The following is a 25,987-nucleotide window of genomic DNA, read 5'->3' as shown; positions in this document are numbered from 1 at the left end:
TTTCAGTAATTTTTATCCAGGAGATGAAGAGATGGATAAGGGACGAGACTGTCATCCATCAAAACAGTTGCTCATCTTAGAACAGCGGGACATTTGGTTACTTTGTGGTGCCTAGGGTCCTTTTCTCTCTCTTGCTGTGATTGTGGATTGTTTCCATCTTGTGCCTCCATGGTCACAGAGTGGCTGTGTCTGAGAATTGTTTGTATTCTGTAGAAGTTGTTTACGCTGAGTCACCCTCAGACAGTACCGCCTGGCTCTTGATTCTCTGGGCTCCCTCCTCCTCCCTCTCTCTCTCCCCTTTGCTCTTCTTCCCTCTCCTTCCTCTTTCCACTCTTTCCTCCCTCTATTGATTTCAAGTAAGGGCTGAGTTTTTCCATCCAAAGAATAATCCCACCATCATTAGGTCCTGTGATCTGTCCCTGGGGAATGTTAGCACAAGGAAGGTTTTCAGATTCAGAGAGACCTCATCTTGAATCTCAGCTCAACCATTTAACACCTCTTTAACCTTAGGCAAATTTGTTGATCTTTTTGGCCTAGGTTTCTTCATCTCTAAAAAAATGGGAAATGATAATTGCCTTGCAGACTGTTTTGAAAATCAGAGATAATTTACATACAGTGCTTGACACACAGAGTTCAGTCTGACCACTATTAAAAAGGCATAAACATTTGTCTAATGTTAATTTGATTTATACTTTATAAAGTATAAGTCTAACAGCAACAAACGTATTTTCTGTTACATAAACTATTTGATTGTGGAAGGTCACAGAAGATGGGAAGAGCCAGGCTTTCTGAATGTGATTTTCTACTCTTGAATATTATATAATGAAACTTGCCATAATTGCTGTTTTACATATATTAAAATTTAAAAAATACATAACATTATGCTACTCATTTAACTAATTAAAAATACAAGGTAGCATTAAGGCTCTCAACATTTCGTACCTAATAAAACTTGATGCGATACAGGAAAGGTTACCACAGTTACAGACTGGGCAGGGAAAAAATGACGGCCGAGGAAGGCTGTAAAGAAGAGTGGAAGATATAGAAAGCCTGCTGTCATTGTACGTGTAGAAAAAGGTCTTGTAAAACATTTCCACTGAAGGTTTACTTTTTACACAGGCAAAAATTGGGATTAAATGATAGGAGAATGAAATACTGAAATTACCCCTGAACTGTGGGGTGGTTTTTGTTTCCATCTTTGTTTTTTTTCCTACGTATTTTTCTACATTTTCCAGGTTTTCTACAGAAATCCTATTCATGATCAGAAAAAAAGGTTTTGGCAGAACCAGAAACCAGGAAAAAGGCATTTAGTCTTCTAAAAATCCTGTTTTTCCTGAAGTTGCTAGGTTTCTCAGCCATAGTTGCCAAAATCTTGACACCGTGTGTGTGTATCTGTGCGTGCGTGCATGTGCACACGCGTCTCACAAAACATCCTTAGGCATGTGCTAGACATTAAATGGTCTTTGAAATTCTGGTGCAGAATTACCTCAAATATGTGAACTGTGGAAACCGGAATGGTCCATTACAAACAGTGGTGCTGAGATAGCCCAGTCTTCTTCATTGTGTCTCCAGTTGTTTTATGATTTAATAATGCTATTTTAAGAGAAATACAATTGGAAAACAGCCTGCTAATGAAAAAAAGTTGCTACAAATGACTCACTTTTCGTGTGGTCCCTTCTTCTCCCCCCCCTCCCCACCCCCACACTAGAAGTCCGGCCTTCATTTTCGACACACAGATAATACGGTCCAGTGGTTAAGAGCAATGGAGTCTATTGGTCTACCCAAGGTAAGCGTGAACTGGGAAGCCAAAAGGGGTCATGCGAACACCTCATTATGACAAAAGATTGGGCATACTGGGATATGTTAATGTGGCAGATGGCCTGATTGCCTCAGGCACGACAAATGTGAGGACTACACAGAAATATGGAAAGGCCTGTACAAAGTAATATATGGCAGGAACTCAGAATGAAGTATGGAGAACAGCTAAGTTAATGCCCTGTATAAATTCACAAGGTCACAACAAGCTTCAGCTGGTAGATAGTTAATTTAAAATAGCCACCTCCTTTTTTTACTTCAGTTTCTGTATTATACTACCATATATTGTATCACTGTACATCATAATGACAAAGGCATTTATAAAGTATTATTATAGATCATATTATCACTTTGAATGTTAAAAGCTAGAGGGTTCTAGCTCTTCCTCTTGAAATAGCTGTCCCAAATAAAACTCAGCAAATATTCAGAGCTTGTTAAATTGAAAGAGTGGGCACACTTAAGCCTGAGAGACAAATAGACAAGTAGAGGAAATGAGGAAATAATTACATTTGTTAGAAATTGTAGAGTGATTTCTTAAACGTCTTCTTTTGAAATAATTTTAGATTCACAGGAAGTTGCAAGAATAGTACATCTGTGCTTATTCTTCATTCAGCTTCCCCCAGTGGTGACATCTCATAACTGTGGTAAAATAAATTGACGTTGGTGTGTTACTATTAAGGCTACAGACCTTAACTTAGTTTTCACCATTTTTATATGCAATGATTTGCGTGTGTGTTTCTGTGCAGTTTTATGCCATGAATGTATTTGACCACCACCACAGTTAAGATACAGATACCACAGAGGAGTAGGCCTTGACATCTCATCCTTTCCTAGCCCTGTCCCCTGGCAGCCACTAATCTGTCCTCCATCTCTATGGTTTTATCATTTTGAGAATGTTAAAGAAGTGGAATCATACAGTAGGGAATCTTTAGAGATTGACTTTCTTCCAGTAAGCATGATGCCCTCGAGACCAGTCAGGTTTTTGTAGGTATCGTAGTTCACTCCTCTCTGGAGCTTATTAGGTACAGCTGTTTTGAAGAAATGATATCGAGTGGTCCAGCCTCAAAGCAAGGGGACAGGCTACCGATGTAAGACCTGTGTTGGTGGTGGTATTGTTAATCCGGGTTTGAATTAACAACCGCACCACAACAAAAACAGAGGATTCCTTAATATAAATTATAAATGCCTATTTTCAATCTACTTGAGGTTATACTTGATTTAGTTCGCTTCTTTTATTTCAAAATAGTCAATATTGATTTCTTCTTCCATTTTTAATGAAATTACTTTCCCTTCTCCTAAAATGCCCAGAACATTAAATGCTCTTCCCATCTGGGCACTAGTTAAAATATAGAATTCATATTTCTGGGTTGTCATTTAGCAAGTACTGACTGGGTAGTAAGCAGATTAATAACAAAAGAAAAAAATTCAAATAGAATTTTTCTGTATGAGTCAACATACTTTAAATTAGGATAATTTTGTTTCATAGATTTGATTTAAACCTTTTCAAATTTTGTGTGTTGGGCCAGGTTTTCCATAATTTTAAGCCAAATAAGTGATCCATAGAGCAGATGCTGTTTTAACACTGATTTTTGTGAAGTGATTGATACATTACATTGCAGGGATGAGACAGCAATAGTGTGCTGAATTGACGGATGTATTTGACGACTACTAATGTCTTCACTTAACCAATATTAAGTGCCTACTCCGTGCTCAGCATCGTGTTAACGCTGAGGATACAGTGATGAATAAAATGTTCTGGACAACTCTGTGAATTGATCACATCTTATTGCCATAAGAAGACCTATTCATAAAGAGTTTGCAAAAGAAATGAAGCAATATTTATATAAGTACACATTTCCGTATGGAGAGATAGAAAGAAATATAGAAAGTTGTTGAAAGGAAAAGGAGTGGGGAGCTGTAGGGTTCTTCTGCTTCCCCAGTAGACCTTGAAACCTGGTCCTGTTCTTCCGAACTGGGAATCCTCTTCCNTGTAACAGCAAATGTGTTGAGGGAAAGTTGAAAAGACCCTCGAAGTTTCCTAGGCTGCGGTCGTTTCTTTAAGTGCTCAGGGGCTACACATTGTGGCTGAGGAAACTTCGCTGCTTTCTTCTCTCAGCTTTTTTCAACATCCAATAGAAAATTGCACTTGAGTATCAAGTGCTACCATATGATAGAGGATATAATTTTAGTTTTTATGGCAACTTTTATAAAAGAACTACTGAAAGCCAGCAATGCCAGTATGCTTATCTTTTTCTTAGAAGCTTCAAGCCTAATTATTCATTTTTTGGTGCTTAGGAACAGAGAGGTTTGGTGCCCTATCCTGAAATCTGTTTCTTATCAAGCTTTTAGTTTCAGGCTTAAAAGTGGTATAAATGTGTATTAGAAGCCTCAATGTTGAAACTTACTAGTTAAGTAGCACCATATTTAGGTGTTTATCCAAAAAAGTAATCAGGTGTTCAGAAATGCAGGGATGTTCATTGCAGTGATTTGTAATAGGGACAAATTTAATAGGGACAAATGGGGGGGAGTTCAGCCTTGGAGAACTGGCTTAAATTATCGTTCAAAAAGATAAAAGAATCACAAACATCTATTAGAAATAATGTTCTAATAGAATAATGAAGGGGATGGACAACAGTCATGTTCTATAGTACTACAGTAATACCGTACTGTAGTGTTACTGGGGTTACAGTATTACATACAGACATACAAAAGGCAGAGGCACATATTGAAAAAACCTTGGAAGAAAATATACCAAAATGCTAGTGGAAACAACCTAGGAAGTGAAATTATAGGTAATGTTTCTTTCATACCTCATTTACGTTCCAGATTTTATTTGGTAAAATGTGTTCCATCCAGCGGGAAATGACATCAGTGTGTGTTGTGTGTGCATACCTGTTTACACAAGTGCGACGCTAGGTGTTTAACGTTATAGTAAAACACTGTAAGCTGGACACCCTTCTCAGGCTAGGGTACCTGTAGGCAGTCACAGGAATGACCCTGTACAGAGAGCAGAGCCTGACTGGGCTTGCCACGAGTGAAGTGGAATTGCCACCTAGCCCTGTGGATGCAGCCTCCTTGCAGTGGCCGCCTGGGAATCCCCCCCTCCTGAGCCCCCTAGGAGGCGTGCTGTCAGGGGACCAGACGCACCGATGGGTCTGCCTGTAGAGTGAAAGAGAGCAACAACGGAGAGGGGTTCCTCTACGTTTAAATAAGTACAGCAAAGACAATCAAAGTAGCATCATTTGGGAGTTTTAAAATAACTGTGCAAAGCAAAACATAAGAAAACATGTTGTTTCTTTTGTTTTCCAGATATTTTATCCAGAAACAACAGATGTCTATGACCGGAAAAATATACCGCGAATGATATACTGCATTCACGCGTTGAGGTGGGGAAAAAGACACAGCTAAGAGTCGAAGAAGTAGATGTCAATGAACCTGTAGTTTCTCTTTTAGAAGAGGGATCTTAAGTTACTTAAATAATCTGGAGAACTTTAACTGCATTGTGTTGTTTTGAATTTGGCACAAGTTTTTTAAATTGTCACGTAAATACGGTCCTTGAACTGGGAAAATATTTTTTTGATTTTTTAAATCTAATTCAAAACAGAATACCAGAAAATGAATGAAAGACCTGTAAGTGTAACGAGAAGATGTAAGTTGAAACTTCTAGGGATCTCAGGGAATAGCCAAAATACATCAAATGGGCAGCTTTGATGGTCATTTTAATTTTGATACTCTTAAGTTATCATTTTGCTTCAATTCTTATTATAAACTAATGAAGTCCAACATAAGGATAGTTTCTTTTGACTTTGCTCAATAGAACTTGCACTGTAAGGGTAAAGAAGAAACATAAGAGGGGCGCCTGGGTGGCTCAGTCGTTGGGCGTCTGCCTTCGGCTCAGGGCGTGATCCCAACGTTCTGGGATCGAGCCCTGCATCGGGCTCCTCCGCTGGGAGCCTGCTTCTTCCTCTCCCACTCCCCCTGCTTGTGTTCCCTCTCTCGCTGGCTATCTCTCTCTGGGAAAGAGAGAGAGAGAGAGAATCTTAAGCAGACTTCATGACCAGCATGGAGCCAGCCTCTGGGCTGAATCTTACAACCCTGAGATCATGACCTGAACCAAAATCAAGAGTCGGACCTTAACCAACTGAGCCACCCAGGCGCCCCAAGATACTATCGTTCGTTAATTTAAAGCAATTGTTTGATAACTTAATTTTTGAAAACGCTTAAATTGTGCTAGTTCACAGATCATTTTTTATCTTACTCGCCTGGAAGAAACGTTATTTTTAGATGGTAAAAAGATGATTCTAAAAATCCGGTTTATGGCTGTCATCTTGCATTCATGCAGGTAATGGCTGGAAGACTTCATGTCTAATTAAATTTTAAATTTCTTCTAGAACATCTGCCTTATGTTTATATCACTAGAAGTCATTTTCCTGGCAGAGTCTTCTGAGTAGAGGTTTATATTAACTTCTTCCTGGCTCTTTTCCTCTCCAAAGGAAAAGGTTTCTACAATAATTCATTGCACTGCGGCCTACTAGAAAAGAATTTTGATTATGTCATATAATTTGACTTTTCCCCCTGATGGGTACTTATGAGATTTCTTTGGAAGATGGCAGTTGCTAGAAATACAGACCAAATGTAGGCGCCTTACTGCGATTTCTTTTTATTCTAGTAATTTAGAATGGGTTTGAGGGCGGGATCACTTCTCTGCCTGCCTCCTCATGTGTGGCTAGTATATCATAATGCCAGCAGCGTTTCTAAAAGTGCTTGTCTGTGCAAAAGTGCTTGTCTCGAGGAATATTTTCAAATGTTGCCCAACATTCCTTGTCAAATATTTTTCAGAGCTTAGAATGTTCACTTAACACTACACCTAGTACTGCTTTTGTGACCTGCTAAGCCAGCTCCCATTCATTATTGTCACGATCACATCCACCCATCGTTGTGCTAATCTCCAAATCTGTGGCATGCTCTTGGAGTATCTTGGACAAGCTTAAGTTGATTTCCCAGTGCAGACACCTGGGGTGTTAATGTTAAGCTGCTTATAAAGAAATGGTGTGCTAAGTTCCTTTCTAGTGATGTCACTGTTCTTCCACAGAAATTATGTAGAACTGCACTGAGGCTTACAAATGGTTTGTGATCATTTCAACAATGGCTTCAGCAGCTTGGGAAATGAAGAAAAGGCAACTTCTTACTCTTGCCACTTGTATGCGAATGTTGGGGTGATATTTTCTAGGACTGCTTTTCGCAGTCATGCAATTACTCATGGAAGTCTCCATTACTATTACTCATTCCAGAGATTCCTCTTGAGCCTGCCCCTCACCAAATCTGACCTTAGGTAGGACCTTTAAGCTGTTGACTTAATACACAGCATCCCCTGGGAGAATCTCCTTCACTTTTCTCTGTCCTAAACGTACGCGTGACTTCTCCTTGGTATAGAACTGAGAAGTCTCAAGTATATCTAAAGTTTTTTCTATCAAAACGTTTTCCCTCAATGGTTTAGAATACAGTTACTCAAATGAGGCTGATACTCTGCTCTGTTGACCGAGACACCTTTGGGAGCTGGGTAGCCTTCAGTAAGTGGGTTCCCTCTCACTGGATAATTACAAGTGATGCTGGAAATGAACACATACGTGTCTGGCCATTAGATCCTGGCTGGGGATACAGCAACATGGCTGGTGTAGAAAGTCATCATTACCGGACAGGGAATTGGGCAGGTCAAAGGTTCTGAGTATAGATCAGAAACCAGGTGGAAAGATCTCCCAGGTACCCAGGCACTGCCTTCCCGCTACCCCAGCCCGCGGGCCTGGTGTGATCTGCAGTGTTAGCTCTCAGTCCTGCCAACTTGTCTTCTATTCCCTGTCTTCTTCATTTGGCCTTAACAACCTCATTAAGATCCTCTGGGCTTTCACCCTTGCTTCCTGTTTGTATCTGCTTTCCACTTTTCTGGCCTGGTCCTCACCTTTTCACTCTTATTTCTGCCCCTGGTCTTGTTGCTTGCCACTCATTGCTCCCTTTGTCTGCAGCTTGATGTTCTCAGTGAAATGCCACCAGGGAGTGTGAGCACAGCAGCCCCAGGGGAAATCCTCATACTTTGCTTCCTGTAGAAAGACTCACCTCAGTGATAGGTGACCTCATTCTTTTTCCAAAGAAGTGTTTACCTTTTTCTTATTTAAAATAAAATATTAAATTCCCATTGTGGGAAAAATTGGGAAACTTGGAAGATATACCAAAGGAAAAGCTAGCTAAAGTACCCATTATGGCAACACCAGTATATTGCGACTCTTTTGGTGTATTTGCACTTAAAACGTGTATTGGCATGTTTTCTTTTTGTGGCTTCATTTGGAATGTATGAAAGTCTGCAATGAAAAGAAACCAGTTCAAGAAGTGAGAGCCTTGCTAACAAGTTGCTGCTAATGATTTTTTAACTGGAGAAGAACACTTTTTGCATGTCGTTCGTTGCTCAATTTATGAAACAACAGTTCAGTGTTTAAACATTGGTTATAAAATGAAATTAGGGGCGCCTGGATGGCGCAGTCATTAAGCGTCTGCCTTTGGCTCAGGGCGTGATCCCAGCATTCTAGGATCGAGCCCCACATCAGGCTTCTCCACTAGGAGCCTGCTTCTTCCTCTCCCACTCCCCCTGCTTCTGTTCCCTCTCTCGCTGGCTGTCTCTCTGTCAAATAAATAAATAAAATCTTTAAAAAATAAAAATAAAAAAATAAAAAATGAAATTAGTTGAAAAATTTTAGTAGGACTGATATTTTGACACTTGAGATACCTTAAAGGGCAGGTGAAATACCCGGAGGTATCATTACCACCTTAACACACTTAAACCCATTCTGAAAGATCCACACTGCAAGTTTCACTCATTTAATTATTGATGCACTAATTTTGACTCAGCCCAGGACTATAATATATTGACCCTTAGCCAGAGTTGACATGATCATAAGGGCACCAGAAACCAAAGACCTTCACACCTGCCTGGGTTATAGGTCTGGCTTCTGACTGGTCAGTTGTCAAGCGGCACATGGTCCCGGTTTGGCTTCTTCCCCCAAGGTGAGTCAGACCCTGGCTACCAGGCATCAGTCAGACCTTTATAATTTTCAGTATATGACTTCCGGGTAGGTTTTTATTTTCATTCTGGCCCCCACCGCCTCATCCCCCAGAAATGATTGACCGCCTAAGTCTCGCTTGGCCAGTGTTACATAACCCATTGTCCTGTCATAATGATGTATTGGCCTGATCTGTTAACATTATTAAAAGCTTAGGTATGCCTTTTGAATGTTTTCTTGAAATTAGTTGGGCATTCTAGAGGTTTCTCACCCACGAGATGAAGGATTGACTCTACCTAATGTTCTTCGGTAGATTGTTCATTTGGCTGATTGATCATCTCAGACTGTGTTTCTGGATCCTCTGTCTGCTTGATGATGATGTGTCAGTGCCAGACCCTCTTCCCACCTGGCTGTTTCTGTGTGTTCTTTAGGCCTTTCTTATCTTAGGTCACTTCCTTGGTTTTCCATGACATTCTGGCTTAGAGTTCCTGGTTTTGATTCTTACGGTATAAGTATAATATAAAGAGTATAAAAATATCTATGTTCCGTGGACAGATATAGAAAAAACCAAGCACCTGTATTTTAATAACATGTCCCATCTTGTTAAAATCAGCACAATTATCCATGTCTTACTTTATCAATTTGTATTATAATTTCCTTTCTGTACACTTTGTACCATTCTCTTTTGATGATGGTTGTGAACTCCTGGCCTTTCACACACTTAACCAGGGTTGGTATCTTCTGCTCTGATGGATCAGATTGATTTACTTTGGTCAGCGGGAGCTCTTTGGGGCCAGCGCCTTTGTCCTTGTAGCATTTGTCCCTGACATTATTGGAAAGATCCTTGCTTTGTGGTCACAACAGGATGTTCAAGGCCTATCGTAATTATTTCTGCTTCGAGACATGAAATAATCTCCCCTCCCAGGAATCCTTTGCAAGTCATATGTGCGTAATGATCTTTCTCGTTTGATAGATTAGCGGTCTGGATTCTGCTTTTCTTACTGTACCAACTTTCTTGGACCATTAAGGCACTGACAACAGCAGGCTGAAGATCAGCCGCCTCCCCTCTGTTTCGTGGCTGGTGTTCCTGCTGCAGATCATGGCCCGACTGCCCCAGCAGTCATGTTTTCAAATGCAGTGATGGTGCCGCAATAGCACACATTTGGGGCTTGCATTTGTGATAATGGCTCTGGTGACCCCACTCCCGATTAACCAGTTGTCGTTCCAAATGCACTGACTGCTTAGGGAAGAAGGGCCCCTCTACAGCACACCTGCAGGCAGGCAGCTGCCTTGCTTACCAGGTTGATTATGTATCTGGCCCTCAGGCTTGGATCCAGAACTCTCTTTGTCTTACGCTCTATGCCCTAAGGAGGTTTAACCTTTTAAAAAACCAGTTAATGGGATGCCCTGGGTGGCTCAGATGGTTAAGCGTCTACCTTCCGTTCACATCAAGATCCCAGGGCCCTGGGATCCTGCCCCACGTTGGGCTCCTTGCTCAGCAGGGAGCCTGCTTCGCCCTCTGCCTGCTTCTTCCCCTGTTTGTGCTCTCTCTCTCGCTGTCAAATAAATAAAATCTTTAAAAAACAACAACAAACTGGTTGTTGGCTTATACCAGACTGATGGCGGGTCTGGCAGAGAGCATGCTTGCACTTATAAATAAGCCTCCTAGACAGAGTTTCTTTTTTTTTTTTTTTAAAGATTTTATTTATTTATTTGACAGAGAGAGAGACAGCCAGCGGGAGAGGGAACACAAGCAGGGGGAGCAGGAGAGGAAGAAGCAGGCTCCCAGCAGAGGAGCCTGATGTGGGACTCGATCCCAGAACGCCGGGATCACGCCCTGAGCCTAAGGCAGATGCTTAACGACTGTGCCACCCAGGCGCCCCCTAGACAGAGTTTCTAACCCAGAGGGCAGTTTCTGCGTTTATGTCTCAGGAGGGATATGTGGAGACGGCAGTATTCGGGATTAAGATGAGAAGGATGATAATACCTTATGTAGCTTTCAAATCGCTCCTTGTTCAAAATTCTCCCCACACTCTCGACCATACTGTCTCCTCCTTTTCCTATCCTGAAATAGTATCAGGACTCCATCTTTTTGTCCAACTCAATTGTAAGCTCTTCGAGATCGTGAGCCATGCCTTGTCGCCGAACACAGCACATACACAGCCCTGATGCCAAATTAAGTCTCTGGAGTTCATATTTTTAAGTTTTTAGCTGGTAAGGGTGCCTCAGAATTCTTTTTATTTTTGCTTGAATATTAGGTGAAGAACACTGGATTTTGACATGATACTGGCAGGAATGTATATGATTAAGATGGAAAAATAATTTAGCTCTCTGGATGAAACTATTTGAAACATGGTACTCGTGAGGGAAAATAGTAAAAGGTTCTTTGTGTTGAATAAGCAGAAACTCCTGGATTAGTTCTTAGGAAGTTGTTAATTATTAATTGGTTATTAATAAAGGACAGAATCATTTAACAAGGATCATAGTAGTAATGAAAGCAAACAATTGTATGCCTGGCACTGTTCAAAGTACTTTACAGGTGCAATCTCATGTAATCCTCCCCATATACCTATGTGGTACATCCTGTTAATAATCCCATTTTCTAATGAAGGAAGTTGAGGTACAGAGAGACTAAGGTCACACATCTAGTACATGGCAGAGTTCGGCTGTGTGACACCGGGTCCTGGGCTGTTACCGGCTTCGTCACTGGCCTCAGAAGGGAGTCATGCGTTTGCCTACTACCAAGAAAACTGAAGACAGCATCCAACTTGAGCATAGGCCTCTCAGCTGTTAATTTTAGGAAGTTTTAAGATGCGAAATCGTGGAACCTCAAAACTGGAAAGACCTTGAGAAGTTACTTCTGTCCAGGTCTTCATTTCAGAGATGAGGGGACTGAAAGCAGTGGGTTATGTGACTTGCTCAGAGTTCCACATCTAGATGGGGCCGGTCTTGCAGCCAGGATCTGGGTCTTAGGATGCTGCTCCCATGGTCTTTCTGGTTCGCCTGAGGCTTGGATTTGTAAGCATTCATCTCACAGGCCACACCATAAAGTGAACTGCACAGGATCTGATCCAGAAAAGCTGAAATAAATTCAGCTCCTACCTTGTAAGTTTGCATTTCATTACTATTGCACCTTTTAATGTGTACATTGAAAGTAGTAGGAAAAGCCCTGATAGGTTTGTTTTTTGGTGTTTTGTTTTTTGTTTTTCGTTTTTTTACCGTATTGCTTCCTGAACTTGAACTGATACTGTTTGTACAAATGGGAGCACATGGGCCAGAGAGGCTTTTGCTACCTCAGGGCAACCTCTCTGTAACTGGCCCCTCTAAGCTACACGAGTGTGCTGTCCCTCTGGTGTGAGAAGAGCCTCCCTATTTCACACCAAGTACTTTCTTATTTGGGGGAAGCTAAGCGATGGTGACATTCGTGTCCTTGGCTTCCTTTGGAATTGCCCTCGCACTTTGTATTGGCCCTTAGGCACGAAAGGTGCTTAAAAAGTTGTGTCGAAGAGCTCCAAGAAATTGGTGTTTTTTTTATATTGGACAGGCTCTTCTTTTAAGATCAAGACTCTGGATTTCCTATGCGCTGCAGGTAGTGAATGGCCTCATTTGAATTTAAATGCTTGGGAAGGAGTGGGCTGCTGTGGCTGATTCTCTTCAGCATGGGAAGAATGGATGAGTACACAGTAACCTGCCCTTCTGAGTGATCTGGTTGGAAGTGCCTCCCACGCAGAAAGTCGTTATAAAACTCCCACACGGTGAAAAGTGGGGCTTTTCAAAAAGCTAATAATTGAAGCTTCAACACTGGAGGCAATAAATGTTGAAAATTGAAGCCAGATAAAAAATATACATTAACATTTAAACATTTTTGGTGAAAGTATGTATGTGCAAATGAGATTTCTAACTGATCCATACCAATTTCAGAAAATCTCTTATTTCAAATCGCGTTAAAAGCCAAGATTGTTTGATCCAAAAGGTAACTTCTCAGCACCACCTTGTGGTAACTTTTAGTTAAACCAGGATGTTGGCTTATTGTAGGATTTATGTTAGTATTACAGCGTGCAGTGGGGAAGTAGAAAGTGTAATTGGAAATAGTCACCCAATTTCTTCAGTACCACAGGGGAAAATTAGCACTTTTGTTTAGTATAATAGTTATAATTCCTATTACCAACAAACCTATATTTTGTGGAAGCCTAAACGCTCTTATTTTAGGAACAGCGTGGCAGAGAAAAATATTTTTTATGGAGTAGATATCCTATGCATAGTAATTAAATGAGTGGATCAGTAGAGGAAAAAATGTGAAAACAACTGAGATGAAATTACTAAAGTAGTAATTAAAAAAAAAAATCATTCCCAGTAAGAAAGGATGCCATCCCCTGACCACACAGACAAGGTGGGATTGACTGAGAAACAAGACAGAAGACCACAGCCCAGAAATCACAGGGTGCAGCAGAGCAAGGAGCTGCCCTGGGGCTTGCTACAAGCAATCCAGAAAAAAAGATCCCAAAGCCAGCGTTACCCCGGAAGCCCCAATGTGAGAAGGCAAGACATGGGCACCCTCATGGTGTCAGCCCCATGTTCCCAGGTGGTCTCCCTAAGACTGGCTCCTGTCATGGGAACCTGTGGTCCACAATGGCAAAAAGCAAGTCCCAAGCCCCACGATGAGCCCCAGATCAGGGAATGCCAGACAGTTGAGGGAAACCAACCTCTGAAAGTGGCATTAGATTCAACAAGAAGACGTGCCAGCCAAGGAATAAAGGACAATATTAAAATAGGTGCTATTGGTAATTTATTCAACTCATCACTTATTGAATACCTAAGCTTACAACAACAACAAAAAAGATAACATTAAGAAAGAGGAAAACTGGAGGGGGCACCTGGCTGGCTCTGTCAGGAGATAGTACGACTCTTGATCTCAGGACTGTGAGTTCGAGCTCCACGTTGGGTGTGGAGATTACTTAAAAATGAAACCTTAGGGGCGCCTGGGTGCCTCAGTCGTTAAGCGTCTGCCTTCAGCTCAGGGCGTGATCCCAGGGTCCTGGGATCGAGCCCTGCCTCAGGCTCCCTGCTCTGCTGGGAGTCTGCTTCTTCCTCTCCCACTCCCCCAGCTTGTGTTCCCTCTCTCGCTGGCTGTCTCTCTCTGTCAAATGAATAAATAAAATCTTTAAAAATAGTAATAATAATAAATCTTAAAAAAAAAGGAGGGGGGCACCCAGGTGGCTCAGTTGGTTAAGCATCTGCCTTTGGCTCAGGTCATGATCTCAGGGTCCTGGGTTGGAGCCCCGCATGCATCCAGCTCCCTGCTCAGTGGGGAGTCTGCTTCTCCCTCTCCCTCTGCCTCTCCTCCCCTCCACACCGCTCTGCTTGTTCTCTCTCATTCTCTCAAATAAATAAAAATTCTTAAAAACAAACAAACCCCCCCACAGCGTTAAACACTTTAATTATAGATAGAAAATTGGTTGTTAGAAGACATTTTATGGATGCCTCCTACTTAAATTTTATTGTCACATTTTCAAAATTTCTCCCATTAAATTGTTTCTATTTTCTTTGTAGATTAGTTCATGTATATTTTTTAATTTAGTTGTAAAAAGAGAAGAGAAAGAGGTAAATCAGATACTATGAAAGAAATTGGAGGATGATTTTTTGTCATTTCTTAATGTGTGGCTTTTATTTTCCTAGAATTCTTTTGCAGTTTTGCCATACCTATCCATTTAATTCTGTTTAATTTTGTAATATCTGTTAGTACAAAGGAACAGTTGAAGAGGTTGACATTTCATTTGTTCCGCATGATATGGGCTCCCTTTTAACAGGAATATTTTTTCCACGTAATAATGAGTTGAGAAGTGGTTCATAAAATATTATAGTTTTGAAAATGTCAGCTTTCTAGTTTTAATGACTTGTTTGGAGTGAACCTTTGGTAATAAAGTCTTCAGAGGCTGTGTAAATAGTTTTATATCCCTGATAATCTCTAAAGACATAGAATTTAAACTAAGGAATGTATCCCATCTTTCTAGCTTTGAGTTATGAATACATAATGCCTATTTTATATTGAAGAATGTTCAGAGTCTAATATGTTTTCCACCTGTGGGTAAGATACGAAAATCGTATTGGAATTTAGTACTAAAATTACAATTACCATATGTTTAAAATGTCATTTGTTCTTTGTTCTTTGGTTGTGGTTTTGATGGAAAAGGGGGGAAACCAAAGAAAGGTAAACTCGCCTCCCCCAAAAAATATTTAAAATTCAAAAATTCATTAATAGGCATTTCCTGGAAGAAAGAGACATGGAACAATTTGTGTCTAAAAACATGTTTACCCTTACAACTAACAAAAGGGAATGCAGACGTAATGTTTTTGGCTATCAGATTTGCAAGATTTTCTTTTTTTTTTTAATAATAATAATATTTTTTTATTATGTTAGTCACCATACAATACATCCCTAGTTTTTGATGTAAAGTTCCATGATTCATTACTTGCGTATAACACCCAGTGCACCATGCAATACGTGCCCTCCTTAATACCCATCACCAGCCTATCCCATTGCAGGATTTTCTTTGCTAGTATTCTGTGGTAAGCAGGCAAAGAAAGTGGCATTGTCATGTATTGGTGGTAAAATAAGGTCACACCCTTCAGCGGATTCTTAGGTTCAGCTAAGCATTCAGTGTCTCCTGATTGCCATAAACCATGTCTGTACTAGTTGCTCAGAAGGATCTAGAAACCGGGAAACCCAATCAGCTGGCAGGACAGCATCAAGTACCATTTGAAAAGGCTTGATCTTGAACTTCAATGAAATTTTATGCATTTTATAATCTCCCCAGGTGCATCTCACCTCAGCATCTGAAGTGATGATCTTGAAATATATTGAGCCAATGAAATCATTCTTAGTTCATTTTCTCTTATTGTATAATTTCTAAATTCTATTTAAAATCTCATAAATTACAAACCTATAAAAAATAATAAAGTGAATACAGATTTTTTTTTTTAGTTGGTCTATAGGATTACTCTTTGGGGGTAAGGAAGTTAGGATCATCATGGAAAGAAACTACTTCAGTGATTAGATGGGGAAAGCCATATAACCATATATTTGCACATTTGGTAAAATTTAGATGCCAGCCCTCTGCTCTTTTGTCAAGTTATGGATAGGTTAGTGCGTGCCATTGTTACTTCCTAAGGAGTTTTAAATACACACACACACACACACACACAATTTATTCTCCATCTTCCACTTAGTCGTATGCCCATATTGTGGTTTATCACCCCATCTGCTGATAGTCTCGCCACTCTATTTATTTGTTTCAGAAAATGTAAAACAAATAGGTCTTCAAAGGGTGTGTGGTACTTAAAGGAGTATCGAAAAGGAATATATAATTTGAGCTGTACTTTCAACAAAATAATCATAGAAGGAGTATCGACAGAAATGTTCGCTGGATTTATTACTGGCTATTTTGTATAAGGTTTGTTTCTTATTCTCCCTACAAATGGGTGGTAGAGAGTTAGTTGACCCAACGGAAATGCCATGTTCTAAAGCAGACCGGTCTTTGGGACTTAGACTATGGTTGTAGTCCCCCTCCACCAGGGACTGTGTTACCTCAGTTTCTCCATCTATAATATGAATGGATTAGATGAGATAATCTCTTAGGTCTTTCTTAACTAAAAAACCCTTAGGACTTAAGTAATTTTTTTATGCTAAGATGTGTGACGATCAAACTTCTGAACTGATGATTTTATGTTCTGTCTTTCAGTTTATACCTGTTCAAACTAGGAATAGCACCCCAGATCCAGGATTTGTTGGGAAAAGTAGACTTCACAGGTACTACTCTTTATGATTTTTACATTATCATTTACTAAGAAAAATGTATCAATACTTTTGTTTTCCTTTTGATAGCATCGATTCCCATTTTTCCTCTATATTGATCAGAGGAGAAAACATCACTATCTTGTTTGTATTCAACCAGTTTTCCTTTTCCCCATATTGGTGAAATGAGAAATAGGCTGACTTCTTCCTCAGGTTCTTGTTTAGAAGTGCCCCACCTTCTTGATGAAGACACTTTTTTCTCTCTTTTTTTTTTTTTTTAAATAATGGCATGGCATTTTTAATTTTCTTTTTTTTGTTTATTTGTTTTTAGAGAGCATGCACGTGCAGGGGGGAGGGGCAGAGGGAGAGAGAGACTCTTAAGCAGGCTCCACACCCAGCATGGAGATCATGACCTGAGCCAAAATCAAGAGTTGGTCACTTAACCGACTGAGTCACCCAGATGCCCCCTTTCATATTCCTTATTCAGAAAAATAAGCCTCACGTTTCTGGGAGCGAGACTGTGGGGTGAAGACATTTCTTGATGTGAATATATTCGTTCCTGCTTCCATCTCTGTGTCTTTCTTTGATGTTGTTTGTTGTTGTTGTTCTTTTTCAGAGGAGGAAATTAGTAATATGAGAAAGGAACTTGAGAAATATGGAATACAAATGCCATCTTTCAGCAAAATAGGTGGTATTCTGGCTAATGAACTGTCAGTGGATGAAGCTGCTTGTGAGTCTATTTAAAATCAGAGCTTACTGTTGACTTGAGACTTAACCTACACTTTGTTGATGTCCGTTCCAAGAAGGAGCATATTTAGAAGATACTTTCAGCCCCCTTTCAAAGTTTTTATTGGATGTATTGTAGATGGTTAAGTTGAGCATATGAGAACATAACCCTGTAATTGATTTAGACTTTACACATGTACTTGTGCAATGTGAATTAAAAGTTTTCATAAATACCTTTAGTCACAATATGTCTTTGCTTTTTGCGTCATCAGATTTTATTGGTAGAGTACATTGCTGTATTGTCCTTCTGTGTTGCAAGTTCAATTGCCAGTATCATTTGGAAACAAACTGGTACTTTAACAGTGTCCACATCCCCTGTCAGCCCCTGGGGGTTGACATACCTCTTGGTTCATTTTAGCCACTCATAAATTCATAGAGGTCACAGGGCAGATGCTGAGACAGGACCCAAGTGAGATGGGCAGGTGGAGAGGTTGTCAGAGGGGTGCTCTGTGAAGTGTCTCGGGGGTCTTCTCTGGCCTTTATAACTGGAAGCCAGAGAAGAAAGTAAAACTGCTTACGTTTACGCTGTGTCTGTGCAACTTTCCATGTTGTCTTTGGCTCATGAAAATCTTTTTTTTTTCCCCCTCTTTTCAGTGCATGCTGCAGTTATAGCCATTAATGAAGCTATTGAAAAAGGAATAGCAGAACAAACCATTAAAACGCTAAGAAACCCAAACGCAGTTTTAACTTTAGTAGATGACAGCCTTGCACAGGAATACCAGAAGGAACTCTGGGAAGCCAAGAAGAGGAAAGAGGAGAATGCAAGACTGAAGGTATTAATTAGATTCTCAGTCATACAGCTCTGAGTAGCTAGTTTGAAGAAGCCTTGGTGTTAAAAGTGATCGTTTTAAATCACCTGGCAGTGATCTCTGTAGCCATAGGCAGTTGGCTGGGGTGAAATGTGGGGGTAAAAGCAGACCACGCACTATGTAAAGAAAAGAGGTTTCCTTTTATGCTTATTCTTACGGGTTACAAGGATTGACAGTCATGTTGTAAACTTATGACTTACCTGGGAAGTGTGAAAGTAATGGCTCAAGATCGTCCCTTGTTGGGCATCGTCTGCAGACCTTGTATTAGCCGAGTTACCTGCAGATTGATTAACAGAGGTTAATGGTTCGGTGTGGTGAAGTTGAGAGCTGATGTTTTTGAAGTAGCTCTCATATTTCGCCTTCCCTCCTCTGCGAGGCAGCCTGACCTTGACTTCTGCCTTCCTGTCTAGCATTACTTAGGACAGCTCTTGTTGGCCATCTTTCTCCTACTTAGGCTCTTGCTGTGTCAGCTTCAGCTCCATTACCAAAACTTCCCACTTGCTCTTACTGCCTTCTCTCACCTGGTGGCCTCTGCCCGCCCCGCCTGCCTGCCCCACCCTGCCCCGCCTGCCCCACCTGCCCCGCCCCACCCTGCCCCTCCCGCCTGCCCCGCCCTGCCCCCCCTGCCCCCCGCCCCACCCTGCCCTGCCCTGCCCCGCCTGCCCCACCCGCCCCACCGCCCCACCCTGCCCCGCCCCGCCCGCCTGCCTCAGGTTGGCTGCTCAGCGGGCTCCCCTGCTGCTTCAGGGCACGGTCCTCCTCTGCCTCTCAGCGGCTCTTCTCCATCCTCCCTGTGCCTACGGGGATTCTTTAAGGTCTGACCTGGAGTCACTTCTGTCTCTGTTCCTTCTCAGACAAGCTCATCCACTTGCTGGGGAAATCAGCTGTCAGCTTGATACCAGGCCCCTCGAATGCTCCTCCAGACGACTTCATCTCTTTGTCCCATGGGCCTTGCCCTTCACCAAGTAGGGAGAGTGCTTATTTCTTTTTTTTTTTTTTTTTTAAGATTTTATTTATTTATTTGACAGAGAGAGAGACAGCCAGCGAGAGAGGGAACACAAGCAGGGGGAGTGGGAGAGGAAGAAGCAGGCTCATAGCAGAGGAGCCTGATGTGGGGCTCTATCCCATAACGCCGGGATCACGCCCTGAGCCGAAGGCAGACGCTTAACCACTGTGCCACCCAGGCGCCCCGAGAGTGCTTATTTCTACCCTGCCCTTCTCACACGTGTGCCCATGCTGATTTGCCTCTGAAATGATTTCCACGATGTTTCAGAACTCTGTCCATGTCCCCCCACCCCCGTATCCTATCCCTCATTGCATTCTATTGCCTCTTCTTGCCAGGCTTACATCTGTCCCACACCTTCTAGTCTTACCACTCTGGCCCCAGCACTGCCCCCGCCCCCACCATGCCTCGGTGTTTTGCTCACCTTCCTCACAGGTGGCCCTGCTTCCTCCCATTCTGCCAGCCAACCCCCCTCGGACCTAGAGGTTGCAAAATTAATCTTTACAGATCGGATGTCAGCCCCCGAAAGCTCCCTGGGCTCCCTACTGCCTACTGAGTTAAGTACAGGTTCTTCGCTTGGCTTTAAAAAGCCTCTGGAATGCCCGCCCAGCTCCCCATCTTTCTGGCTAACCCTATACACTAGGCTGTAGCCCAGCGTGCGAAGCTCTCTCACCTTTGTGACCCAATCCTGTGGTCTCCATCCTGCTTCCCACTCTGCCTTTATAATTGCTCTGTTCCTCCAAGCCCTCCTCAATTGTTTTCTCTTTTTCAAGTGTTACTTGAGAGGAGAATATGCAATTCTCCTCTAAAATGTATTCTATGTATATTTGTTATTTATGGTGTCAGTTTTATTAGACTGGATCAAAGGAAATTGCCAACATTCCACTGACTTCCATCTACAAAATGGCGGTATGGTCAAGTGGTCCAGCATGATGTTTGCCACGTTAGACAATCGGGCCCTTTCAGAGAGTCGCCGGGGCCGCTGTTCGTCTGTGTAATCTTTGCCAGGCGTATCTAACCCTGGTGCCCTGCACAGAGCAAGCACTTTTCAATGCTTATATTGAATTCAAATGAATATAAGTAAACGGCTCTTCTCACTCTTTGCATTTTGCTTTTGAATAGCGAGCTTTGGGAACATTTTATTTAACCTCAGGAATCAGTAAAGACTTTGTTTTGTAGAATAACTGTATTTCAGAAGAAGAAAGAGATGCATATGAAGAACTGCTGACCCAAGCAGAAATCCAAGGCAACATCAATAAAGTCAACAGTAAGTAATGGACTGTGTGAAGGAAATGGATACTGTCAGAAGACGCAAATTGTCCTTGTCAGAATCTCACCAAAACTCTCAACTGGTATCCTTGTAAAACTGCCTTATGTGATGAAAATTCCACTCAACGCCAGTGTTATTCTTAATAGTGGTGCATCGTGTGGCAGTTTTCCATGGAAATTTTGGGCGATCTTGTCCCCTTGCTCATGCCAAGGATCTCAAGGTGTCTTGAAGCTAGTTTAGCTATCCCTTCCTGTTTTATCGTAGGTACAGTGTATGCATGGCGTATTTTGAACCTATCCCTTATTGGGCTGATATGGAAAGCTATTTAGTAAAAGATTATGACTTAAAGATTGTTATTTCTTGCCCATGATTATGTGACAGTGTTTGACTGGAATCGAAAAGGTATTGTTGACGCCGCTGCTCTTAATTACTTAGTCTGCAGTTGGTAAGAATTATTTTCTTACAGCTCGTATAGTTTTTTGGCACGTGAGTGAGACTGGATAGGCCAATGAAATGGCACCGTGGCAGGTTCGAATCCCACGTCCCTGAACCTCTATGGAGTCTCACAGTTCAGTTCCTTTCTGTACCTGTGTCTGTTGTGTGACTATAAGGAACAGAAAGCTCAGGTAATTAAAATGAGCCTATGCAAGGTCAGAGAGACTAGTCTCTTTAGCAGTCTTTTCTCCCTCTCTAATAAAATTTGGTTTTACTTGAGGCAGTAAGGAATTCTACTTGACATTTATTTCCCCTAGGGCAACCTAAAGAGCCCGTATATACACAAAAAACGAATACCTGAAAGGCCATTTAGCCCCTTTACTAAAGCCTGTGAACCATCTGTCAAATTTAAACTTGGGAGTATCCACTAATTACAGCACTCCAAACTTCGTCTTTGATTCCACCTCATAGATGATCTTTGAATGTTCTGAACACCTTCAAAGAAACTATAGGTTTTACCCAGAAGTTTGCTCCCAGGTCCTTGTAGAGACCTACCCAAAGGGTTCAAACACTAATCAAGGAGGCCCTGAGAAAATTGATGTAAATATCTAGGAGTTAACATCTGAGTAGGTTTGAGAATTTCCCTCACACACAAAACTGCTGAGAGCTCCCCAGTGACTTTTTTTAAGGGAACACCTTAACATTGTGGATTGCAAGTTCCTCTTCTTTTATTCTTATTCAATTTTGAACATATTGGTGATGACACATGAAATACAACTCTAAGTTTCTCTTTCTGCTCTATTGGAAAGCTGAGAATTTCGTGACGCTCGACAGAAATGAATTGCAGGAAGAAATTAATATTGCCAGCAAGACAGCTGAGGTCCATACACTTGGTGAAGAAATGATTCCGTAGCCTTCTGCCATCCTTTATTTTTGAAAAGTTTATAACCACTAACACAGGTTTCTTCTTCATTTTAAACAAAATGCCTTGTATAAATGTTTAAATACTTGCTGACATAATTTCCTGGCCACAGATTTAATGCCACGTTGCTTATACATTTTTAAATAAAAAGTACGAGAGGATTTGCACTAATGCATGACCAGCTTAAATTATGAAGGGCATTGCCGTGTTCGATGGCTTTAACTGTGGAGAACATGATGATTCTGACGTTTTTTCTCTCTCTCCATCTGAAAATTTATAGTTGAGTAGAACTCAGAAGAGTCTTGAAAAAACCCTCAAGTATATTTTAATCAGTGACATGACAGTAAGACAACTGTATGCTTTAAAATATACGAGTATAGCTACTTGACAAGCTTTTTCTCTGCCCTGTAGGTTATTATACTAAAATGTTAAGGTGTCTGTGTGCATAATAGCCAGAGAAGTGACATAAGGGACAGCTTTGACAGCAGTGTCACCAGATCTGTCGGTGGAGGCTGCAGCTTTGTCTGACCTGCAGTCATTTAACTTTGGGTTTGGCCCATGCATTCCATTCATTACAAGACATATTCTGTTAAGACCAGGGCTGGAAGTTTGGTTAAATGCAGAGTATAAAAGAGTGGGAGAGCTCACTTTATTTATTTTTTTTTTAGAAGAAATGGTTCATAAAGAGTGTCTTAAGGGTATGATTTTCTGGTACTCTCTTACCATCCAGTGGTGCAAACACATAATGGAGTTTTCAGAGAGGAAGCAGGATCCTATCCAAAATAATGACAGACACAGCTGAGAGGCTGTGGGTGACTTTCACAGAACAGCAGAGGACACGAATGTCCACTGACCGACCTTTCTGGGATTTTTTTTTTGTTGGACATATCAATTCTTAGAACAGAAAAATAGGTTTGGGTTCTTAAGAGTCCTTTAGAATACATTGAAGTTTTTTGTGGGTGTAACTAAGAGGATTGCATTGGCTGTAAGTATTTCCTGCTGTTGAATGATGTGTCTCAAGAGAAAGGTTATGGAGGGGTAGCTCCTTGTGAATGAGTTACAGAAGGTAAATTGTCATCTGTTTAAAAGGTTAGAGCAATCTTAGCTGCAATCTAGTCGTGTATTAGGGAGACAAACTAATCCTTGAAAAGCTCTAGAAATCTGTGGGTCTGTGTTATTTCTGCTATCCTGAAACTTTTTTTTTTTTTTAAGATTTTATCTGTTTAGAAAGAGAGCACAAGTGGGGTAAGGGCAGAGGGAGAGGGAGAGAGGGAATCCCAAGTAGGCTCCACGCCCAGAGCACAGAGCCTGACACAGGGCTCAATCCCACGACCCTGAGATCATGACCTGAGCCGAAATCAAAAGTTAGACGCTGAACTGACTTAGCCATCCAGGAGCCCCCGAAACCTTCTTTATGGAGTGAAATGCTGCTGTTTCTGTCCAGTTTGCTGTTCCCTGCTGGCAGAGTCAATCGCTCATTCTCCCAGTTGTCAGCAGTTCTCTTCCTGTTTTCTGAAAACTATGAGAAATCTACCCTCAGTTTGGTTTTTAAAATTCAGGTTTTGGGAAACCCTCTGGGGTCTCTTCCCTTTTGGGAGCTTTGTACTCTATCATTCAATAAACTTTACTATCGCTCAATAAACCTTGCTTTTCTGCCCCTCTCAAGAAATAAGTAAATAAGTAACTAACTAAATAAAATACAATTCAGGTCTTCATAATCTGAACATTGCAACTGGTAGAGATCTCACGGAGCTTACGATCTGATCAGATAATGTAAGCCAACACATTCTGTGGTCCGGGTTTTTGTTTTTTAAGGTGAAGTGATACTGGCACAGACTTATTTAATCATAGGAATTTTGGTTATAATATTTTTTAAAAAACACATCTGAAATGATTTTTTCTTAAAAATCATACTTCACAGAACACAAGATATGAGGGAGAATGTTCTGAGAAAAATACCATCAAGGGGTGCCTGGGTGGTTCAGTTGGTGAAGTGGCTGCCTGCAGCTCAGGTCATGATCCCAGGGTCCTGGGATCGAGCCCCACATCGGGCTCCTTGCTCAGCGGGGAGTCTGCTTCTCCCTCTCTTTCTGCACCCCCCACTCATGCTCTCTCTGTCTCTTTCTCTCAAATCAATAAATAAAATATTTTTTTTAAAAAGAGAGAGCGCGCAAGAAAAATCCCATCAGCCTCAAGCAGCACTGACTCCTAGTGCTAACTGTAGGTTTCCAGGGGTGCGGCTTCAGAGGGAGGATACAGCAGTGGGGCAAGTCTGGCTTTGGGCGTTCACATAGCTTCAGTCTCCTTGCAAAGGCAGTACTAATACACAAGGAACATTCAAGAACAATGCTTATGGGATCTTTACGGCCCAGCTCTAAATACTGTGGGGTTCCCCAAGGTGTGAAATCCTCAAGGACTAGAACAGTGGAAGAGGGCAGACCAGAGCTGATCCTGAAGGGCAAGATTTCGTAGGGAAGTCATGCTAGACAGGAGTGATCTCATAACTCCAGCTCTGTCAGTGCTGAGGCCCTTTTAGCGACTTTCTCCAAGGACTGCACTGACCTCCAGTTACTTAGCTACCATCTTCAAATTTTTGCCTGCCCTCCAGCTGCAGCTTTTCAGAGTTCATGGAAAGGGACTGCGTCGATTCTAGTCCTTGGAAAGATGGGATGCTTGGGGCAAACAGTAGTAGAAAAAGTGGACGTTCTGACGGACTGTGACACCCCCAATCCCCACTCAGGGCTTGCTGCCGTGGACCACATCAATGCTGTCATTCGGGAAGGTGACCCCGAGAATACGCTGCTTGCACTGAAGAGACCGGAGGCCCAGCTGCCTGCTGTTTACCCCTTTGCTGCTGTGATGTATCAGAATGAACTTTTCAACCTCCAGAAACAGAATGCCATGGTAAGTCTGAGGGGACCCCAACTACGAATATGTCAATTCTGAGTCAGAGCTATGAGGAAGGCTGTTTAGGAAAGGTGAACGGGATGCAGAGTCTTTAACTTGTACCAATCCCCGTTCCCCTGGCCTCCCTGTACCACGTCCTTGGCTGCCTTCCTCTCTAACTCCTGCTTTTCATCTCCATAAAGAGTCTACGTAGTTAGGAAATGCAGGCAGCATTCTACACAAATACACGTTGCAAACAAGTTGTTTTTATTATCTTATTCTCTAACTTTTGAAGCACTTTGGATAATTTTTTAACTGTACTGAAATTTTTTAAAAATCTGTCATGTTTTTTAATACAGAATAATTAGCTATGAGTCTGCATTTCTAGAAATGAAGAACATCAGTACCATGACTTTTAATGTTTGTAAATTGAATGCTGCTTAATACACAAATGGTATTAAACAGTAATAGATAAGGTTACAGTAATTTAAACTATGTGTACTAGTACAGGATTAACCCAAACAATGGAACAGAATAAAAAGTCCTGGAAGCAGAGCCAAGAATTAAATATATGAGAGCGCTAGTATTTCAAAAAGGTAAAGAAAAGAATGAAATCCTTACAAGCGTTTAACCATTTGAAAAAGAAAACACGACCTCACTACACATATCAGAATAATGTCCCAACATAAAAAGTTGAACGTACAAAGTTACTTAAAAAATTGAAGTTCTAAGGAAATGCAGAAGAACGTTGGGTCTTAAAAATGGGAAACGGGTCACTGTTCCATGAAAGAGAGGGAGGAAGGGAGGCCAAAAACATGAAGAGCCAATTCACAAAAATCGGCATACACAATGACAGACACAGAGCAAAAGTGTTCAAACTCAATCAGAAGTAAATGTAAATTCAAATACAGTTATTTTGGGAACTCAGATTGGTAGCATTGGGAGAGCCAGCGTAGTGTAGGCATAAATTTGGGGCAGCGGGCACCGCCTGCACAGCCGATGGACGCATGAATGGTTCACCCTTTCTGGAGGATGGTCTCAGTAACGTGAACGCAGGTCTTTCACCCGTTATCCTGACAGTTATAGTGCGAGGAAAAGAGCCTGAAGAATACGAATCAAAAAGTTGTGTTCACGGGGATTATTTCACAACATATTCTGTAATACTGAGAAGCCAGAAACAAACCACGTGTTTAACAACAGATTGCCGCGCTAATATCCAG

At 41.5% G+C, this 25,987-nt stretch overlaps 1 protein-coding gene across 1 annotated transcript in view; it reads left to right on the top strand.

The window, feature by feature from the left end:
- The window catches only part of IQGAP2 (IQ motif containing GTPase activating protein 2), a 242,384-nt gene that overhangs the window by 113,917 nt on the left and 102,480 nt on the right, over positions 1-25,987 (top strand). The window contains exons 4-10 of the mRNA XM_040622170.1: positions 1,709-1,786; positions 5,125-5,201; positions 16,604-16,671; positions 17,273-17,386; positions 18,037-18,215; positions 20,434-20,521; positions 24,622-24,785. Coding sequence (XP_040478104.1) covers positions 1,709-1,786; positions 5,125-5,201; positions 16,604-16,671; positions 17,273-17,386; positions 18,037-18,215; positions 20,434-20,521; positions 24,622-24,785 — 768 coding nt within the window. The remainder of the gene's footprint in view (positions 1-1,708; positions 1,787-5,124; positions 5,202-16,603; positions 16,672-17,272; positions 17,387-18,036; positions 18,216-20,433; positions 20,522-24,621; positions 24,786-25,987) is intronic.

Source organism: Ursus maritimus, unplaced genomic scaffold (genome assembly GCF_017311325.1).
Source record: "Ursus maritimus isolate PB19 unplaced genomic scaffold, ASM1731132v1 scaffold_5, whole genome shotgun sequence".
In the NCBI taxonomy this organism is placed as follows: Eukaryota; Metazoa; Chordata; class Mammalia; order Carnivora; family Ursidae; genus Ursus; species Ursus maritimus.
Note: the sequence above shows the minus strand (reverse complement) of the source record. Positions and strands in the feature narration are given on the sequence as shown.